This window comes from Stegostoma tigrinum, chromosome 10 (assembly GCF_030684315.1).
Source record: "Stegostoma tigrinum isolate sSteTig4 chromosome 10, sSteTig4.hap1, whole genome shotgun sequence".
Classification (NCBI taxonomy): Eukaryota; Metazoa; Chordata; class Chondrichthyes; order Orectolobiformes; family Stegostomatidae; genus Stegostoma; species Stegostoma tigrinum.
Window position 1 is genome coordinate 43,297,891 of NC_081363.1, and position 22,296 is coordinate 43,320,186.

The 22,296-nt window shown below is 41.3% G+C and overlaps 1 protein-coding gene across 1 annotated transcript in view; it reads right to left on the bottom strand.

Moving 5' to 3' along the window:
* The window catches only part of LOC125455341 (neuroblast differentiation-associated protein AHNAK-like), a 99,632-nt gene that overhangs the window by 42,764 nt on the left and 34,572 nt on the right, over positions 1 to 22,296 (bottom strand). The window contains exons 2-5 of the mRNA XM_059649143.1: positions 14,334 to 14,386; positions 13,752 to 13,856; positions 4,164 to 4,271; positions 3,891 to 4,047 (exon numbers count right to left, since the gene is read on the bottom strand). Of these exons, the coding sequence (XP_059505126.1) occupies positions 3,891 to 4,047; positions 4,164 to 4,259 (253 nt within the window). The 5' untranslated portion in view covers positions 4,260 to 4,271; positions 13,752 to 13,856; positions 14,334 to 14,386. The remainder of the gene's footprint in view (positions 1 to 3,890; positions 4,048 to 4,163; positions 4,272 to 13,751; positions 13,857 to 14,333; positions 14,387 to 22,296) is intronic.

Sequence of the window (22,296 nt, forward strand, 5' to 3'; positions counted from 1 at the left end):
AACTATTATTTTGTTTCCGCAAGTAATAGAAATGTATAAATACCTTGACAATATATTAATTTGGCTGAAATAATATCACTCTAGCCTCTGACTCAAAGGATAGTCAATTCAGGCCTATCCCAGGGTTTGAGTACATAATTTAAGCAGTACAATACAGAGGGGTGTACTGCATTGTCAGATGTGTGATCTTTCAGATTAGACCTTTAGCTGAAGCCCTAGCTATTTGTTGTGTTGGCTATAAAAGATTCTGTGGTACTGTTCCAGAAGAGAAAGGAATCCTCTTCTCCCATTATTGCTCCCTTGACCAATACCAAACTCAAATCTACTGGGTCACTGGTATTATCTCTGGAACATATTGTGAATGCTGTGTTGTTTTACTGACATTTGTTGGATGTCCAACGGATGTTTTCCCCTGTGGGGCAATCTAGAATAAGAGATCATAGTTTTAGATGAAGGGGTGGCAGATTGAAACTGAGATGAGGAAGAATTACTTCTATCAAAGGATTGTCAATCTGTGGAATTTACTGTCCCAAAGTATGGTGGATGCTAGGACACTGAATAACTTTGAGGAGATAGACAGATTTTTAACCAGTCATGGGTTAAAGGATTCTGGAGAGTGGACAGTTAAATGGAGTTAAGGCCAATGTAAGATCAGCCATGTTTGTGTTAAATAGCAGAGCAGGCTCAAGGGGCTGACTTGCCAACTCCTGCTCTCGGTTGTTATGTTCATATGCGCTTATTCCCTATTCCCAGCTAGCCTGAGAGGTGCTCGTGGACTTTCTTTAGAACTGAATGATTGTTATGTCACTCACTTAGCTAAGTCTGACTAGGTTGAAGTTGTACAGGGGCCAAATGAAAGCTTGGTTAGGTATATTAGGATGTAAAGTTTCCTTCTCATTAAGGACATGATGAACCAACAGTATCACTTCTACTGACGACAAGCTATTGATATTAAGGCTGTTTGCTTTAGGCTGACCGCAACTTCTCAAATTGCTATCCTGGAATTTCATGTTCTGTAACTATTAGTCCAGGCCTCTGGATTACTAGTTCAGCAAAATGACCACTGCAGTCACTGTCATTTGCATATCTACAATGATTACATGTAAAAAGGTATTTGTTGGAGGCAAAACAATGAAGAATGCAAGATGTAATAAATTGCATTATTTCCATCAACACAAATAGAATGAATAGGCCGAGTTATAATTGAAGAAAAGAAAATTTAATTTTACATTTTGTAAATCATAATTCCAGGTACTTCTATATATAGAACCATTGTCAGTAAAATTGCAGGGTGGGTAAATTATTGATAAAATCTAACCAAATCTAAAATTGCTATAACAGAGTATGTATTGTTTGTTTTCTTGGTGTTAATGTTCACAGGGATCTTTGATCTTCGGTGAGTAGTTTTCTTTATTTGAATTGAAGTTACTTTGCTTAAATTAAAAAGCAGGCTTTCTTTTGATAGAATGAACTTATTTTCTCCTTCATAAAGATTTGCATAAGTGCAATCAATATGTTTATATCTTGCTATGGAATCAAACTTTGGCTCAGATATGGGTCAGATTGGTTGTGAAGTGGTGGCACTAATTTCTGACCTCAAAGAAAGTTATCTACAAATATGTAATGATTTCTGTAATGCAGACTTCCCTTTTCACATTGGTTTGAATTTGTTGCCAAGTCAAGAAAATCTCCAAAGGTCCAACAACATGATGATATCCAGTAGGACAAGCAACCAATTACATTGACATAACACAGTGTGGAGCTGGAGAAACACAGCAGGTCAGGCACCATCAGAGAAGCAGGAAATTGATGTTTCAGGTCGGGACCCTTCTTCAGAAATGGAGGGGGAAGGGAGCTCAGAAATACATAGAGAGAGAGAGGAAGGCTGAAGCTGGGGAAGGTAGGTGGGATGGTGATAGGTGAGTGCAGATAGGGAATGGTGGGGATTGGTCAGTGAGGGGGAGGGGCCGATAGGTTGGAGAGAAGATGGACTGATTGTGTTAGGTCAAGGGAATAGGAGGGAAGGTTGGTCATGGGATGAGCCTGGGGGTGGGGAAATTTTGAAACTGATGAATTCCATGTTTAGGCCATTGGGATGTAGGCTTCCAAGGCAGAATATGAGGTGCTGCGCCTCCAGTTCATGGGTGGTATCATTGTGACACCGGAGGAGGCCCAGGAGGGACATGTCACACAGGGAGTGGGAGGGGGAGCTAAAATGGTTTGCGAACTGAAGGTGTTGTCATTTGTTGCAAACAGAGTGCAGATGCTCTACAAAACGGTCTCTGAGCCTCCACTTGGTCTCAGCAATGTAGAGGAGAACACAGTGGGAGCAGCGAATGCAGTAGACATCATTGACAGATGTAAGAAACTTAAAGAAAGTGTCAGGAGGGCTATAAGGGATCATAAAAAGTCATTGGCCAACAGATTAAGGAAAATCCCAAAGCTTTTTAGACATATATAAAGAGCAAGAGGGTAGCCAGGGAGAGGGTTGGCCCTTTCAAGGACAGGGAAAGGAATTTATCTGTACAGCCCGAGGAAATGGGCGAGGTATTAAATGAATACTTTGCGAGAGTATTCACCATAGAGAAGGACTTGGTACATGATAAGTCTGGGGAAGAGTGTGTAGATAGGTTGGGTCATGTTGACATCAAAAGGGAGGAGGTATTGGGGATCTTGAAAAACATTAAGGTCTCCAGGGCCTTATGGGATATACCCCAGAATACTGAGAGAGGCAAGGGAGGAAATTGCTGGGGCCTTGACGGAAATCTTTGTATCCTCACTGGCTACAGGGGAACTCCCAGAGGATTGGAGAATAGCCAATGTTGTTCCTTTGTGTAAGAAGGGTGGTAGGGATAATCCAAGCTGGTGAGCCTTACATCAGTGGTAGAGAAATTATTGGAGAGGATTCTTCGAGATAGGATTTACTCCCACTTGGAAATAAGTGGGCATATTAGCAAGCGGCAACATGATTTTGTGAAGGGGAGGTCTAGTCTAACTAACTTGGGTCAATTTTTTTGAGGAAGTAACAAAGATGATCAATGGAATTTTTCATAGTACTTCAGATTCTGCATTACCCTTTAAAAGTATTCAGTTAAATTCTTTCTTCTACTTTTCACCAGAGACAGTAGTCTGCTTAAAATGAAATAGTAAAGAAATGTAGATGGGTGAGTTAAGTGTAATAATTGCTGATTATATTAGAAGATGGACAGTATGTTTGCATGGTATTGGCTTGTTTGTTATTTTTCTGCAGATCGTAAGTTATGCATGGACTGAAAAATGTCAACCCAATGCATTAACAAATTATCGACTCATATTTCTAATCTAATAGTCTACTACTTCCACAGAATACCTGAATATGATCACTTAGTATTTTCTTCTCATTTATCATGTCCTTGCTTGAAGATGATCCAGATTATCCTGACTGTAATAGCTTCAGCAGAAGCTTGGCAGAAATCCTAATTTAGATGTGCACAGGTACCCATCTAACCCTCTGTGAATCAGGTATACTCCAGAGGATATTCCCAGCAGTTTTACAAAGGTCCTAAGATGCATACTGGCCTCCAATGTGTTTGCTGTGCAAATCAAAGTATTTGAATATCAGGGCATTGTTGGATTCTACCCCTCCCCATTTGCACCTTCCAGTAGACATCACTAGGTCATGATAATTAAAGCAAAAGGAGCACAGGTTGGCTTTGCTATTTTCGAACTTGGGGAAGCTAAAATCAACTTTAATTATTTCAAGCAGTGCACCAGCTGTGATTAGCTAACACAGCAGAGGTTAAGTATTCTCCACAGTCTATAGGCCTTTGTTAGCAAATTAGATAACCACACTAATTCTTTTGATTTTAAATCTTCATGCTATATTCAGTGAATATTTAGATATGCATTACCTTCTCTCATTCTTAGCTGTTTTGCTGCAGGAGACTCCTTCAGAACATGTTTAATAAATATGCCCTCTTTTTCTCCCCTTTTAACACTGAAACCAGTTGCACCTACTTCAGCTTCTGTGTTCACAAACACTTCTACAATATCCTTTTCCTTTTCTTCCTGTAAAGAAATAAGAAGAAAATGCAAAAAATGCAACATGCAATTTTTATATTATTTTGTTTGATTTGTCTCCAAATTACAAGCTTTTAAAACCAGAAGTAGCAAAAATTACCTACCATTTTGTGACTCATGTTTGCAGATAATTGTTTCTTTGACAAAATTTCTAAATCTTTCTTCTGGTCTGTGATGTCATCAAATTCCTCATGTGGCATCTCCCCCAGCACCTGCATACAAAAGTTCAGTAACTCATTAAAATGAGTGAGAATCTGCAAGGTTTTGATTGCAAAACGTAATACTTGCATTGAAGTAAATCTGCATTAGACAATCCTATAGCTCGGTTTGAAGCAGATGATTGAAGCTTCACCTTTCCATCAGCACTTTCAGAACAAGTGGCAGCTTTATTAGATTCTGCAGTGGGATGGGTTAAAGATAGATAGCTGTCACAGCAATTTCACTGGTAGTGATACCTCACTGGAGTCCTAAATACAGAATGGGACCCCAGCTGCAAATCCTATGAGCTCCTGAATTCTTCTGATGAGAGTATTGCTGTTTCTCAGCCTGTTATAAATTATCAAACATCAGTGGGAATAGGGTAATAAATAGCACACCGTCATCATCAATCAAATACCCCCAAATTCCCCTTTGAAAACAGGAACAAAAATCAGCTGTCACGATTTTGTGCAATTTTGCCCGGCGCATTGTGAATTTAAACTCAGAGATTTCTGTGAAAAATGTAAAAACCACTGGATGCTACCTCTACAGCATTTGACCTCAGCTTAATAAAAAACACAGAAAGATGATAGAAAAAATATACCCAAAGGGATAGGGTAAGGGGAATGGGTCTGGGTGGGATGCTTTTTAGGGGGTTTGGTGTGGACTTGATGGGTGAATAGCCTACTTCCATACTGTAGGGATTCTATGATCCTATGATGATTCTATGGGAGAAGCAGGCACCCAGTACGTTCGAGTGTCGGTATGTTCAAGCTGGATGCTGGTGTTTGGCAGAGTTAGTTGCGAAATTTAGCCCGCACAAGTTTGGTCATTTTGAATTTTGATGGCACTTCAGTGCATGGTTGTGGAGATTAGCAATACTAAGTCCGACAAATTAGGGCTAACTACAGAAGGTCCCAGAGTATAGAAATACAGCAGAAAGGACCTTTGGCTAAACTGGACATTGTGATATGGATATTAACTCTCTTGGTGACTAGATTAGCATGGTAAATCCTGAATTCCTGTAGCCTAGCTAAAGGATGCAAACGAGTAGCAGCATTGTGCGAGTCGAGTGCCAGTATTGGTCAGTATTGTGATGGCACCTGAGTGTGATATCACTGAAGAACATCCTGGGATCTGTAAACTTTCGAGAGAGTGGCCCCAGAGCTTGGAGGTATTGCAAACTTATAGGGGTAGTTGATGCCCTAATGGCATTATCATTGGACTGTTCATCCAGAGATCCAGATAATGTTCTGGGGACCTAGGTTCAAATCCTGCCATGGCAGATGGTGAAATTTGAATTCAATAAAAATATCCTGAATTAAGTATCTAATGATCACTGTGAATCCATTGTAGAAAAAAAAATCTGGGATTCTATGAACTATGAACAAATACAATCTGGCTAATTAATGCCCAACTTGTCTATTCTCAATCATCAGTAGAGCGATGAAAGGTATCAGCAACAGTGCTATCAAAAACCTGCTCAGCAATAACCCGCTCAGTGATGCCCAGATTGGGTGCCACCAGGGCCAGTCAGTCGATTACAGCCTTGCTTCAAAACATAGAAAAATTGGATAGGAAATGGGGGTGACTGCCTTTCACATCAAAGCAGCATTTCACTGAGTATGGGAACAAAGGCCCAAGCAAATCTGGAGTTTGTGAAATCTGCGGTAAAACTCTCTCCTGGTAAGAGCCATACCTAGTACAAAAGAAGATGGTTGTGCATCTTGGAGATAAATCATCACTGCAGGGTTTCCTCAGAGTACTATCCCAGATCCAGACATCTTCAGCTCCATGATAATCAAATGTGAGGCTGGATGAACACAGCAGGCCAAGCAGCATCTCAGGAGCACAAAAGCTGACGTTTCGGGCCTAGACCCTTCATCAGAGAGGGGGATGGGGGGAGGGAACTGGAATAAATAGGGAGAGAGGGGGAGGCGGACCGACGATGGAGAGTAAAGAAGATAGGTGGAGAGAGTGTAGGTGGGGAGGTAGGGAGGGGATAGGTCAGTCCAGGGAAGACGGACAGGTCAAGGAGGTGGGATGAGGTTAGTAGGTAGCGGGGGGTGCGGTTTGGGGTGGGAGGAAGGGATGGGTGAGAGGAAGAACCGGCTAGGGAGGCAGAGACAGGTTGGACTGGTTTTGGGATGCAGTGGGTGGGGGGGAAGAGCTGGGCTGGTTGTGTGGTGCAGTGGGGGGAGGGGGTGAACTGGGCTGGTTTGGGGATGCAGTAGGGGAAGGGGAGATTTTGAAACTGGTGAAGTCCACATTGATACCATATGGCTGCAGGGTTCCCAGGCGGAATATGAGTTGCTGTTCCTGCAACCTTCGGGTGGCATCATTGTGGCAGTGCAGGAGGCCCATGATGGACATATCATCAAGAGAATGGGAGGGGGAGTGGAAATGGTTTGCGACTGGGAGGTGCAGTTGTTTGTTGCGAACTGAGCGGAGGTGTTCTGCAAAGCGGTCCCCAAGCCTCCGCTTGGTTTCCCCAATGTAGAGGAATCCGCACCGGGTACAGTGGATGCAGTATACCACATTGGCAGATGTGCAGGTGAACCTCTGCTTGATGTGGAATGTCATCTTGGGGCCTGGGATGGGGGTGAGGGAGGAGGTGTGGGGACAAGTGTAGCATTTCCTGCGGTTGCAGGGGAAGGTGCCGGGTGTGGTGGGGTTGGAGGGCAGTGTGGAGCGAACAAGGGAGTCACGGAGAGAGTGGTCTCTCCGGAAAGCAGACAGGGATGGGGATGGTAAAATGTCTTGGGTGGTGGGGTCGGATTGTAAATGGCGGAAGTGTCGGAGGATAATGCGTTGTATCCGGAGGTTGGTAGGGTGGTGTGTGAGAACGAGGGGGATCCTCTTGGGGCGGTTGTGGCGGGGGCGGGGTGTGAGGGATGTGTCGCGGGAAATGCGGGAGACGTGGTCAAGGGCGTTCTCGATCACCGTGGGGGGAAAGTTGCGGTCCTTAAAGAACTTGGACATCTGGGATGTGCGGGAGTGGAATGTCTTATATCTTCAGCTCCATCATTAGTGACTTTCCCTCCAATATAAAGTCTGGGTTGGGGATGTTCAATGATGATTGCACAATGTTCAGCACAATGACTGAAGCAGTCTGGCAGAAGCTATTTGGCCCATTAAGTCAGCGCCAATCATTTGGAGTGCATCCCACCTTATCCCCATAGCCCCATGTTTACCATAGTCAATCCACCAAGCCTGCACATCCCTGAACACTACGAGGCAATTCAGCACAGTCAATCCACCTACCAGCATATCTTGGGACTGTGGCTGAAAACCGACGCACTCAGGAAACACACACCAGCACGGGGAGAACATGCCAACTTCACACAGGCAGTCACCCAAGGCTGAAATTGAACCCAGGACCCTGGTGCCATGAGACAGCAGGGCTAAACACTGGCCCACTATGTCCACCAGTGGTTCATTATCACCTACTCAAGGGCAATTAGGTATGGACAATAAATGCAGCCTTGCCAGTGGTGCTCACATCCCTTGAATGAATAAATTAATTCAGAGTTATCAGGCATTAATCATTCACGCTTCCTTGAATGGGCAAGTGCAAGCCTTTCTCTGTATTTAAGTGCTAAGTCTCTAGGAGAGATATCAGTATGTTGCAGCTTCTGGAGGGAGGATTGTTCACTACCAACTTCCTGATTTCCACTTGTAACTGCACATACATGAGCAGTGGAGCTTTCAGATCTGTGGTATTGTAAGCCTCACTGTGATTTCTACAAAATCAGGACCAATATACTTCAGTGTGCACTCTATATGTGTCCCAGAAAGAGATAAAATGAATAAATACTGTCAATTTGTTTGTAACAAATTGAGTAACACTAGTAAGGCTGGTAATTGTAGCCTGTCCCTATTTGCTCTCAGGTCAGTAGTGACCTGTTATATTGATGGTCTTCCCATCAAGTCAGGAATTCCAAAGTAAGGTCTCAAAATTAAGAAGCAACTGCAGTATATGTTCAAGTCAGAATGCTGTGGGGCTTGGCAGAGAACATGCAGGTAGTGGCATTCCCATGAACTGCTACCCTTGTCCTTCTGGGCAATAATGGTTGTCGGTTTGAGAAGCACTGTTGAAGAAAGCGTGATGAGTTGCTTGTAGATGATAAACTTGACTGTCCCTGTGTCCAGGTAGTGGAGGAAGAGAAAGTTTATAATGGTGGATAGAGTACCGTTCAAGTGATTTAAATATATTTTAAGCCAGATGATTAATGTTCACGGAAATGTTTAAGATGTTTGTATATCTTCATTGATGTGTTTATGCGTTGGTGAATATTTATTCGTGTTTGACAATCAAAATTCGAATAAAAATATTTAAATATAGGGAATGTGTGTTTGTTATTTGAGTGCATATATTTTGTTCTGCCGCTCTGGTCAACCTGTTAGTCTCTGATGAAGGGTCTAGGCCTGAAACGTCAGCTTTTGTGCTCCTGAGATGCTGCTTGGCCTGCTGTGTTCATCCAGCTTCACACTATTATCTGTTATTATTAAACATGTTTTTACAAGAAAGAATGACATTGATTTAGAACTTTATGACATCCTACAAACACCCATTAGTATTTTACAACTATTCGATAACTTTTGAAGAGCAATCATTGTTTTGATGATAGCCAATTTTAGCAGGTTCGCACAAGCAACAAATGAATGAGTGTCCATACAATCTATTTTGTTCAAGATGGCTAGGAGAGAATGGTTGGTCAGGACACTGAGAGTTCACTGATTTTGCACACCCGTCTGAATCAGAAACGGGTTTTGAAAAAGCATGGCACTCTGAATATTGCATTGAAGATTCAGACAGATTACACTAAAATATGCTACAGAGCCCACAAGTGTTTGATTCCTAGTTGAAAGAGCTGCCAACTGGTGCATGTATTCATACTTGAGAGGCAATCAGAACTACAGCTCTTTTTTCTTTTGCATTTTCTTGCAACATCGCTTACCTTCTTGGGCAAACAGAAAGTTGAAAAGACAAACAAATGGTAATGCAGAGCTGGGTGTGATCTAGAACAGGTGAGGTTGTCAAGTGCAATTAGCCTGAAGCATTTTCTCATATTTTGCAAAGATTACATCAAACATCGTTACGTAGAGTGAAATAAACTTAACAGTTGGTTGCAGCATTTTAATTTTAATTCTACAGCTTACAAAGCAATTCTAGACACTGATTTGAGTTATATTGTGAAAAATCAAGAGGAGGTAGTATTTTTACTTTTTTTGTTGGACATGAATTACAATCTGCACATCGACATTGATTTTTAGAGGAAGATGAATATGATATGATTTAGGGAATTATTTAGCAGAAAGAGTATAGGCAAAGCTGACTTGAAACGTTTCATATTTTTTGTCATTGGTACTCAATGTATAACACACGAAAGGATATGCTCGCTATGTAGTATAGAAACATAGAACCGTAGAATACCTACAGTGCAGGAAGCAGCCATTCGGCCCATGGAGTCTGCACTGACACCAAACTCACCCAGACCCACACCCCACCCTGTCCCCACAACAGGACATGGGGTTTCTAGAATCCTAATCCACTTCAGGCGCACATCCCTGGACACTGCGGGGCAACTTTTACCATGGCCAATCCACCTAACTTAACATATCTTTGGATTGTAGGAAGAAACCAGGGCACCTGGAGGAAGCACCCAAGACTGGAATTGAACCCGGGTCCCTGGCAGTCCAGTAGAAGGTGTAGATGCTCACATGAACGACAGCTCTTCGACAGTGAGAACAGGACCACCCAGGCAATGGCATAGCCTGATCTAAATCCAGAGAAACTGACTGTTATAGGATAGAGGTGACTTGTCTCTGAAGATCTATGATTTTTGAAGAAGGGTCCAGACCCAAAACGTCAGCTTTCCTGCTCCTCTAATGCTGCTTGGTCTGCTGTGTTTATCCAGCTCCACACCTTGTTATGTCAGATTCTCCAGCATCTGCAGTTTCTCCTATCTCTGATTATTATAAGACAGTTTGGTTATGTTTTAAACTGTCCTCTTTAAGCCAAGATGATGTGGAATAACTTAGAGTGATGTAACCTCACACCAAATACACCATGAGACAAACCCATGTGAACTTCTTGTTATGGAAATGGAAACTCAAATCAAAGTTTATTACAAGCGATCTGTGAGACTTAACACCTGGATACAAAGGAGGCAGCTGTTCCTGTTGTGTACAGACTCACAGCTGAATTCTCGCCTGTTGGCTGAAGATCTGGAGAGCCACCCAAGATGCGAATGGAAAAGCCCACAGGCCAATCAAGCAATGTAAGGCCAACAGAGCGCCTTCCTCTGGAAGGAAGACCTTGGGGGTGGAAGTTTTGCCTACTCAGAGCTGGCAGCTGATCAAGTCCGGTAGCTCTTGTTTTAAGAAAATACAGCTGCCAGCAAGTTTGAAAGCACGTTGTAGTTAGCATGCCCTTGGCTGTTTGTCCCTTCCTGGATTCTGTATTCCCTTGGTTTTCAGGGTGCTTAGTGTTTGCACTTATGCTCCTACAGGCTGCATTGGCTTATTAGATTGCTGCTGTTCTGACTTCCTATCATCCCTAAATGACCTTATAAGAGAAGTAAGCCCTCTCACTCCCTTCCGTACTGTAAACTATTTATTTGCACTTTGACACTGAGTGTTGAATACTGCTCATGAGTACAGTGTTTCATTTCTGCTCCATTTCATTCTCCTCTCTGACTTGCCCTCTGTACTGTTCTGAATTCAGAGTAGCATTATCAGTTACATCATCATCATCGTTATCATACTTATATTCTAATTTACAACAGCCCTTGTACCCTGCAGCATCACAGGGCAGGCCAGGGAGAACACTCTGCGTAGTCACAGGATTGTGGAGAGACAAAGGACATAGCAAAGTGGGAGTGGATGGCATTTCCAAGGTTGGGGAGTAGGGTGTGGGAGCATAGTTCAAGGGCAAGGGTCTGGCTCTTAACAGGCATCCCCTTTCCATTATCTAGTCCTCAATCAATGTCCAGTCCCTTTTTCTGAAGAAGACATTTTGGTGTTGAAGTGTTCTCTATAGGTGCTAACAGAGCAACTGCGTTTCTCCAGTACTTTCTGATTTTATTTCTGATTCCCAGTATCTGCAATTATTTGTTTTTGTCAAATTTTAAACCATATATATTTATTTTTCAGTGTTTATCTTTGTTCCTAAACATGAAAGGTATCAGTGGCATTTTAAACTCTTCCAGGTTCAACAATGAGTTCATTAATTTAAATCATAATAACCACTTCCATTTCATAGGACAGCAACTGTTGGGAACAATTCTGGTATTGCTATTTACACATGCAAGACCCACCTTTTGCTTATTAACTTGTTCCATTACGTTCCTAGATAACAAAGTGTGGAGCTGGATGAACACAGCAGGCCAAGCAGCATTTCAGGAGCACAAAAGCTGACGTGTCGGGCCTAAACCCTTCATCTCTGATCAGCGAAACGTCAGCTTTTGTGCTTCTGAAATGCTGCTTGGCCTGCTGTGTTCATCCAGCTTCACACTTTATTATCTTGGATTCTCCAGCATCTGCAGTTCCCATTATCTCTCTCCACTACATTCCTCTTTGACCTCACACCACATTCCAGTTCACCATACAACCACTTTCATCCGACCACAGAGCTTCCTTTTTGCTCATTCCTCCCTCTTCCTTTCCCTGCCTCTGTACTTTCTTAAAAACCTACTGCATCTCATTGGCCAACAATGTTAACACCGTCTGTCTCCACAACTGCTGCCTCCACTGTTGAGTATTTCCACAACTTCTGTTGCTGTAGCAGTATATTGGAGTTACTGTCAATTAATGCAAAAGATGCCTGTCATGCAATCACTTTCAAGAAACTGCTGTGTTGACAGCTCAGTGCTTCACAAGAAGCACTCTTAAAGATCTGTCATTTATTATTTCAAACTTCTATGCCTCTTGCTTAAAATTAAAAGCATTCATATTAACGTGACAAAACCCACCTGAAGTGGAGGTTCACCAGGCTGATTCTTGGTTTGGCGGGACTATTCTTTTAGGTGCAATTGTGGGACTGAAAGGGATGTTTCCCCTGCAGATACAGCCATTAAGTAAGTTGAAGACAGAACATAAATATGTAGTTACTAATTGTATCAAGGGATACGGGCGTAGCCTCGGACTCGGACGTTGTGTTAGTATCAACCATGATCTTTACTGATGCGAGGGGTTGAGTGGGCCTCCTCCTATTCCTATGTTCCATTCCACAGTAGTGTATTTAGACGTTTAATTGTAACAACCTACTTGTACCATATGGAAAAGTTGGTAAATGTGCAATAAATTAGTGTATTGATGCTATTAAATATCCAGGTCCACCTCCTTAGAACAACTAAGCTCTCTTTTCAGAAAGTTTTTAGTTTTTTAGCTTTTAATTCTTCCTGTTTGATTACCTTGAAAAAGAAAGTCAAAGTTGCATAAGGTGTTGTTCCCCCAGTACTCAATAGACCCCACAGAAATGGTGGGCAGGACCACCATTTCAACCAGAATCAACAGATCTAATTGTAGCCAGCAGGATAAGGGCTGAAGGTGAGAGTCTCACAGGATGGACATGCAAACTCAAATGGACGATTTGAACTTGGTGCTGACCCCCAACCCGATCCCATATGGATTTGCACAAGGGCTTAACGCTTGGTGTGATAGATTGATGGAATAGACATTCATGTTTTGAAGGACAGTCAGCAATTTTTCCAACTGTCATGATCCGAAATTTTGAAATCTTTTACACTTCAAATATTAAAAGAGCAAGTTGGCATTGAGGTGGCGTAGGGGTCATAACGGGCCATGGATGTTGATTAATGCTTTAAGAAGTGACAAGTGGCTACTAAATACCTGAGACAATGTCCCAAAGAACTGAGTAAAGCTTTCTCACCAGCCGGTCTCAGCACTCGCCTATCTCCGTGTCTGTGTCAGATCTGCTTCAGGGATCAGCAGGCCAGAAATGATCCCAATCCTGCCTCCCAGAGCAAATTGAGTCAAGCATGGGTCCTTTAAAATGTCATGGGTCTGCCAATGCTAGAAATTTCCAAACACAAGATAACCAGCTTTATAGCAAAAATCATTACTTTGAAGTGGAAATCTCATGCTTCCAAAAATGTAACTTCAGCACATTTAGAACTGTGACTTCTTCTGCTATTGCTTACAGTTCTTAGTTTAAGCTAGATGTACATATAAGTAAATGGTAACAGCAAGTGGTCAAATTTAATGGAGTTGTAGTTTGAATAGAGTTGAGGGTGTGAGCTTCATTTTCAAATCGACAAACATAGTGCAGAATACTTTCAGGATTCACGTTATTGGGGTGGGGATTAGGAATGTTGGGATTTCATAATCTGCCATTCCCAAAAGAATCACATTCATGCTCAAGTGTTGTCATTCAACCAACCCACAATTATACATCCAAGGCTGAATTGTAGATCACCGCTGACTTTAGCTGTTTTGTCGTCATTTCCACTTCACACTTGTTTACGTACCCTCTTTCCCTTGTGTTCGTCTGCTAATGAATAGTCATATACTGGTGAAGACCCCTGGGGCCTTGGTCTAACAGTTTCTACAAATTCTGTTGGCAGCTCGCACACCTATGAGAGAATGAATTACAAATAAAATAAATTATTTTAAAATATTAGCTTATTCTCAAAACATGATATCAATAATATAGTGAGCATGTAAAAGATTGTTTTGAGAGAATCGTTTTATATTTTGCAATGGAATAGCAATAACTGATGTGATCACTGACATTATTCTGCCTGCTTGCCAGTTCAACAGTTTATATGAAGATCAAAGCATTACTGATAAAATTTTAAATATTTAACAGACTAAAAGCTGAAAATAGTGCAAAACAATGATAGTATTTTGTGTAAATGCATATTTGTTCAATGACTAATAAAATCAAATTAGAAATGTCTATTTAACTGATATTGCAGTTAATAAGTTCTAAGTTTCATTTTTAAAAAATGTACTTTAAAATACCAGTGCAGCAGAACGCTAATAAAATTAACATATAAAACTATTTGACACAAAATGCATTTACAAATTTTTTAAAATGTATTACTTACAGAATCACGTTCCCCAGGGTCTACCTCAGCCTCTTTTAAACACTGGACAGAACCTACAAAAGCGTTCAGATAAATGACACTTAGTGATTAGATAACATACAGCAACAACTGCACACATACTCCAGAGTTCTGGTTACATATGTTCTGATAACACATGCATGCACTTCATTTAGTCCTGTTTCTAAAATGGTCACTGATTCCCATATCAGAAATCTAATAGACAAGAGTAAGCATCATATATTGAAAAGTGTCACAAAGCATATGATTGCTGAAAACTACTTCTAATTATTACAATAGTAGCTATTTTTGAACCTTACAACAAAAGGCTTAATTTAAAGATAATCATAAAATACTAGATCAGTAGAGAAGAGCTACACTTTGTATTCAGAGATAAAGGGTCTACTTTGTTTCAACAATACAATCAGTTTGTTTTTGCACGATCACACAGTTATAACACAGTAACATGAAAATAAATCTAATTTAATGAGGTTGAATTGTGTGTGGGCCGTTCAAAACAAACTGAAAAAGCCGTGGATGCTATAAATCAGGGTCAAAAACAAATTGCTGAGAAAGCTCACCCGGTCTGGCAGTGGAGAGAAATCAGAGTTCTCATTTTGGGTCTAGTGACCCTTCCTTAGAACGCAGACTAGCAGTGTCAATATTGATATTGATTTCTCTCCACAGTTGCTGCCAGACATGCTGAGTTTTTCCAGCAATTTTTGTTTTTGTTCAAAGCATGTATTTTTATAAAAAGTGTAAAAGCTATGAACAAAACATGACTTTTGCTTTGAAGCCTTTGTAAATGAGTCAATTGCTTTTTTAATGTCCAGAGAGCTGCAAGAGAGAAATCCTAAACTGTGTTTTTTTAAAAGTTATGTTATCCTGTTTATTGAATCAACATTTTTCCAGACTCTCAGTATAAGTATCACTATTTGTATGATGCCACTTGACTACGATTTCTGGAAAATTCAGATAAGTAGTAACCAGGGAACAAACACATAGATCATCTTCTTGGACTGTCATATTACTTGGATTATATAGACATTAGAGCCAAGACAATACAATGGAACAACAGATGAGATGTCCACACCAACCAGTTCCTAACAAAGCAAAGCATTGAAACACATTAAGTTGCAGATAATGCTAACAATCCATGGTTACTTGCTACAAAACACAATGGATTTTAATGGCACACCTCAAATTATCTCATTCACTAAAATGCCTCAACCTGAAATCCTAGACATGTGACTAAAGCCAAGGCTTCTAAAACAGGTTTAATTTTAGAACTTTGATTTATGTAATAACTTTGCTTGTAACAGGAAATGAGAACACATCAATTTGGGTCCAGACTTAGCTACCACCTGATTCCAGTTTCAATCTCTTTCAAAAGTCTGTTGCCTGGAAAGAGTCCTTTTCCCATGAACTGAGCCAATTTCCCATTTACAACTGCTGCATTTTCACTAGCAATTTGACAGTATCGACTCCTACTGACTCCTCCTCAACTGAAAGGGCCAGTCTCTGGACATTGAATTATTTAGACTGTCTGATTCACATGAACTGAAGTCAATGTAAGCCATTTTAAGCAATTTGTGATGTGTAACTTCTCTCCTTTTCTTTCTGTTCTGTGGATGTGAGTGAATGTGTGTTCTGAACCATTTCCCTGGGTTTTGAATGCATGAGAAAACCTAATGTTGTTTTAACTCAACAAAAATTGGGTCGTGGATCAATCTTAAAATCGGACTTCACAAACACAGGTGAGGAAACATTCTGCCTCTTATTTTTTTTAAAAAAAAGGAAAAAGGAAAATGAAAAGAATTAAAAACCACATGTAATAAGGATAGAAGATGCACACGGACATAGAACATTACAGCACAGTATAGACCCTTCGGCCCTCGATGTTGTGCCAACCTGTCACACCGATCTGAAGCCCATCTAGCCTACACTATTCCATGTATGTCCATATGCTTATCCAATGACGAGTTAAATGTACCTAGAGTTGGTGAATCTACAACCGTTGCAGGCAAAGCGTTCCATTCCCTTGCTACTCTGAGTAAAGAAACCACCTCTGACATCTGTCCTATATCTTTCCCCCCTCAGTTTAAAGCTGTGCCCCCTCATGCTCACCATCACCCTCCTAGGAAAAAGGCTCTCCCTATCCACCCTATCTAACCCTCTGATTATTTTATATGTTTCAATTAAGTCACCTCTCAACCTTCTTCCCTCTAATGAAAACAGCCTCAAGTCCCTCAGCCTTTCCTCGTAAGACCTTCCCTCCATACCAGGCAACATCCTAGTAAATCTCCTCTGCACCCTTTCCAAAGCTTCCACATCCTTCTTATAATGCGGTGACCAGAACTGTACGCAATACTCCAAGTGCGGCCACACCAGAGTTTTGTACAGCTGCAGCATAACCTCTTGGTTCCAGAACTCAATCCCTTTATTAATAAAAGCTAAAACACTGTATGCCTTCTTAACAGCCCTGTCAACCTGGGTGGCAACTTTCAATGATCTGTGTACGTGGACACCGAGATCTCTCTGCTCATCTACACTACCAAGAATCTTAATATTAGCCCTGTACTTTGCCTTCCAGTTACTCCTACCAAAGTGGATCACCTCACACTTGTCTGCATTAAACTCCATTTGCCACTTCTCAGCCCAGCTCTGCAGCTTATCTATGTATCTCTGCAACCTACAGCATTCTTCGTCACTATCCACAACTCCACCGACCTTAGTGCCGTATGCAAATTTACTAACCCATCCTTCTACACCCTCATCCAGATCATTCATAAAAATGACAAACAGCAGTGGACCCAACACCGACCCTTGCGGTACACCACAAGTAACTGGTCTCCAGGATGAACATTTCCCATCAATTACCACCCTTTGTCTTCTTTCAGCAAGCCAATTTCCGATCTAAACTGCTATATCTCCCACAATCCCATTCCTCCGCATTTTGTACAATAGCCTACTGTGGGGAACCTTATCAAACGCCTTGCTGAAATCCATATACACCACATCAACCGGTTTACTCTCATTTACCTGTTTGGTCACCTTCTCAAAGAACTCAATAAGGTTTGTGAGGCACGACCTTCCCTTCACAATTCACAGCAGTGATTTAAGGGGAATGTAGGTTAGGTTATTTCAGTTTTGGATGAGGATTATTTCACAGCACAACATCGTGGGCCGAAGGGCCGAAGGGCCCCTCTGTTTCACGCCCTCTGTTTCTCGCCCCCAGTTTCAGCCACTCTGTTTCAGCCTCTCTGTTTCAGCCCCTCTGTTTCAGCTGTGCTGACCTTTTCTATGTTCTATGTTCTATTTATGGCAACAGTAAAAATACTCCAAATCACCTCTCCCTCCTATCCTTAACAAAGTTAGAAAATATAACCATACAGCACAGGAATAGGCCTTTCAACTGATGATGTTGTGCCAAACATGACATCAAATTAAACTAATCTCTTCTGCCTGCCCTTGGTCCATAGCTCTCCATTCCTTGCATATTCACGCGCTTATCCAAAAGCCCCTTAAATGCCCCGATCACATCTGCCTTTACTATCACCCCCGGCAGTGCATTCCAGATACCTACCACTCTCTGTGTAAAAAACTTGCCCCTAACATCTCCTTTGAACTTTCCTCCATCACCTTAAATGCATGCCCCTAGTATTAAACATTTCAACTCGAGGAAAGAGTTCAAAGTAAATTTTATTGCAAAGTTGATTTAATACTGCATGTTTTGAAGTAGCTTTTAATCAGTCAAATTAGCCATATTTTATAACTTGTAAGAACTATTGATACATTTATCAAACACATTTCATCATAGGAACTTTACAATAAACTTCTGCAAACACCTGTGCTCTATACCTTTGACTAGCAAAAGGTTATATTCTCAAATTCAACACTGATAGACTGCTCAAATGTGCAGGCAAGTTGTTAAGGGTACGGAATCAAGGGCAGGATATGAAATTTGGCTTCAGAACAATTCCCTTGAGTGAGAGGTAACAGCTATGCACAACAAAATGTTCACCCAATGGAACTGTGCTTATGAAGTCCACTGCGTTGGCTTTCCAACATCTCTGCCAGGTTCAAAATTGAGTTGTATGTGTGCTACTTTTGCCTACATTTTGTAAGGCAAAATAATGGGCAGTTCACTCAGCCAAAACCTGGAGCTCTATGAACTGAGAGTTTGTGGTCGAGATAATGTTTTGGATTCTATATATTATTGGCCAGCACATAGAAAGAAAGAACATAGTTACATTTCCAAAGAGCTTTTCATGATTCTGAGATATCGCAAAGCACTTTACAGCCAATGGAAAACATTTGGATTTTAGTTATTAAATAATGTAGGAACAATGGCAACATAACAAAATCCTTCAAACAGCAATGAGGCAATAGTCAGATGTTCTGTTTTATTGATGTTGGTTAAGAAATAAATATTGATAGGACATTGAGAAAATGTGTCATGTTATTCAATTAATCATTGGAGTTACTCAGGTTCATTGGAGAGGACAAATAAGGTCATGGTTTAATGTCTTCATCAAAATATGGCACCTCTAACAGTGTAACAACTGATAACACTGCACCATACTGACCAAATTGCGGTTAATGCACTAACAAGAGTACTGTGTTCATGTTCAGCTGGTAGATGGTGTCGAGACCCTGGAAGATATTCAGAGGAAGGCAATTAAATTGATACTTAGCTGAAAGGTCTTGAGTTACAACGAATGTCTTGAGAACAGGGTTATTTTCCAATAAAGCATCATCGACTCAGGAGGAACAGAGTGTGGAGCTGGAGAAACACAGCAGGCCAGGCAGCATCAGAGGAGCAGGAAAAGCTGACATTTCGGTCAGGACCCTTCCTCTTTTTAACCCTGAAGAAATATCCCAACCCGAAATGTCAGCTTTCCTGCTCCTCTGATGCTGCCTGGCCAGCTGTGTTCCTCCAGCTCCACACTGTTATCTCTGACTCCGGCATTAGCAGTTCTTACTATCACAGACCTAGAAGGATTCAGTTGCATTGCTTAAAACAATGAAGGAATTAAGTTGTCCATATGAATACATTATTTGAGCTCATATAAAGGAGGGAGTGACATACATACAAATTATGTAAGCTTGGAGCTAAGTTATGCTTGGCTTAGGATTTTTACCCTAAGTTGTTACGTTGTACAAACACAGGTAATTTGACAAACCTTCTATTAAGCACCACCTACCCTTCATGGCTAAAGACAGCTGATAAATGCACAAGCTATTGATCCAATCATGAACTTCAAACGCATGTTGCTTAAACCAGAAAACTTGCATCCCAAACCATCTGCTCTGAAACTTCAATGACATTGAATCTTTCCTCAAACAGATGTCCTTCTAGCTTGGCAGCCAATAATTTTCTCACTTGCCAGATATACCAAAGTCACGTGTGCACTTAAATAAACCAAACAACTGTGGATTCAGGAGATCCAAAACAAAAGTAGAAAATGCTGGAGAAACTCAATGGGTCTGGCAGCATGTGTGGGAAGAAGGCACACAGATCAGGTGGTGATCATTCAGCATAAGATTTTTATTTATGACTGTTTGTACACCTCTAATTATGCGTTACTGTACAGGACAAAGATTTTTAGATTACTTTGTTTAATGTAATGTATGCAAACGTATCAATAAGGAGCAGGACAAGGCCATTCAACCCCTCAAACCTGCTCCATCATTCAATAAGATCATGACTAACCTGAGTGTAACCTCAAACCCACTTTCCTGCCTACCCTTGAAAGCCTTTCACCCTATTGTCTTACAAGGATCTATATAGCTTTTGCCTCTAAAATATTCAAGGACTCTGCTTCCACCACATTTTCAGGAAGAGAATTTCAAACACATATGACCATCTAAGAGAGAAAAAAAAATTGCCTCAAATCTGTTTCAAATCGGTGACCCTTGATTTTTAAACAGCATTTGATTCTACCAAGGATGGAAAGATCATCTCCACATTAACCCTGTCAAGTCTCCTTGGGATCTAATATGTTTCAATCAAGCTGCCTTTCACCCTTTTAAACTCAAGCAAATAGAAGACTAGCCTATGCAATTTTTCGTCATGAGGCAACCCACTCATTCAAATTATTAGTCCAGGAAACTGTAGCCAGACTGAATTGCATGCTGGTATATTCTGAGGAATTGAGTGGATCTAATCAAATACAGGCATAACAAACTACAGGCTCAACAGCAGAAGACAAGATAATTAACTAAGGTAATGTGATCTAGTCTGGTGAGATAAGCATCAGGAGATAATCTGATCAGCTGGAATAATGAGATTGTATCTCCTGATACGATGTGAGCTGGTGGCTTGCTACATGCAGGAATGCAGGTACCGACTCACACAGCTCTTTGAGAAATACGACATATATATATACTGGTGAACAGAACATCAGAGACACAACCCAGGAACAACTCTCACAAGAAGAGAGAAGAACCCTAAGCTAGAAGCCCCAAAGACTGTGAGCTTGCAGCAGAGAGGCCACAACAGCAATAGTTGATGTTTGTCAGTGCCTTGCCAGTATAACTCAGATGTGATGCACAGATCTTACTTTGGAACTTAAGTATTGCTTATTTTTGGGGAACATCTTGCAGTACTTTAGAACAGAAGGTAGTCGCTTACGTTTTGGCAAATAGTGATTTTGATTGAGTGAAGTCAGAGTTTGTGAGCATGTGTTCACCAAATAGATCGAGCAGTACATCATCAGTCAATAGAATCTTCTCTGAACTGTGTCCAATACATTTACATCTTACTTAAATAAAGTGACTAGTACTGTGCTCAGTACATCAGCAATGGTCTTATTTGCTGTGCAATTAGATAATATGCTTCCTTTTTTTTATTTTTCCTTCCAAAATAGACAATTTCACATTTTCCCAGGATGGGGAAACAAGTTTAATCTTTAACCAACACAGCAGATTTGGTTTCACCTCTGTATGCTGTGACACAAATATGGTATTAGGAGTGGATATGTTTAAGTTGTATAAGCTTAAAAGTTGTTGTTAAACATGTAAATACAAATATGTTGTCGATGCATAATACATTAAAATGCACAATGCACAATAAAGTCTGCAGTTTCCTTTTCATTGTAACTATGTTAGGAGATCAGGAAATGGCCTGTGGAATTTTAACTTCTAAGTCTTGTTGAAAATGAGCATATTAGAATTGTAGAAATTTGTAACAGAGAGATTGGTGGAAAAGCTCAGCAAGTCTGGCAGCATCTGTGGCAAGAGTTAGCCCTTTGAGTCTGATATGACTCTTCTTCAGAATGGGCCAGATGCTGCCAGACGCGGACCGCTTTGCAGAACACCTACACTTGGTTCACAATAAACAACTGCACCTCCCAGTCGGGAACCATTTCAACTCCTCCTCCCATTCCTTAGATACCATGTCCATCCTGGGCCTTCTGCAGTGCCACAATGATGCCACCCAAAGACTGCAGGAACAGCACCTCATATTCCGCTTGGGAACCCTGCAGCCCAATGGTGTCAATGTGGATTTCACAAGCTTCAAAATCTCCCCTCCCCCTACTGTATCCCAAAACCAGCCCAGCTCATCCCTGCCTCCCTAACCTGTTCTTCCTCTCACCTATCCCCTCCTCCCACCTCAAGCCACACCTCCATTTCCTACCTACTAACCTCATCCTGCCCCCTTGACCTGTCCGTCCTCCCCAGACTGACCTATCCCCACCCTACCTCCTCACCTATACTCACCTCTACAGGCTCCATCCCCACCCCTTTAACTTCTCTGTCTCCTCTCCTCCTATCTTCTCCTTTATCCATCTTTGATCTGCATCCCCCTCTTTCCCTATTTATTTCAGAACCCTCTCCCCATCCCCCTTTTCTGATGAAGGATCTAGGCCCGAAATGTCAGCTTTTGTGCTCCTAAGATGCTGCTTGACCTGCTGTGTTCATCCAGCTCCACATTGGTTATCTCAGATTCTCCAGCATCTGC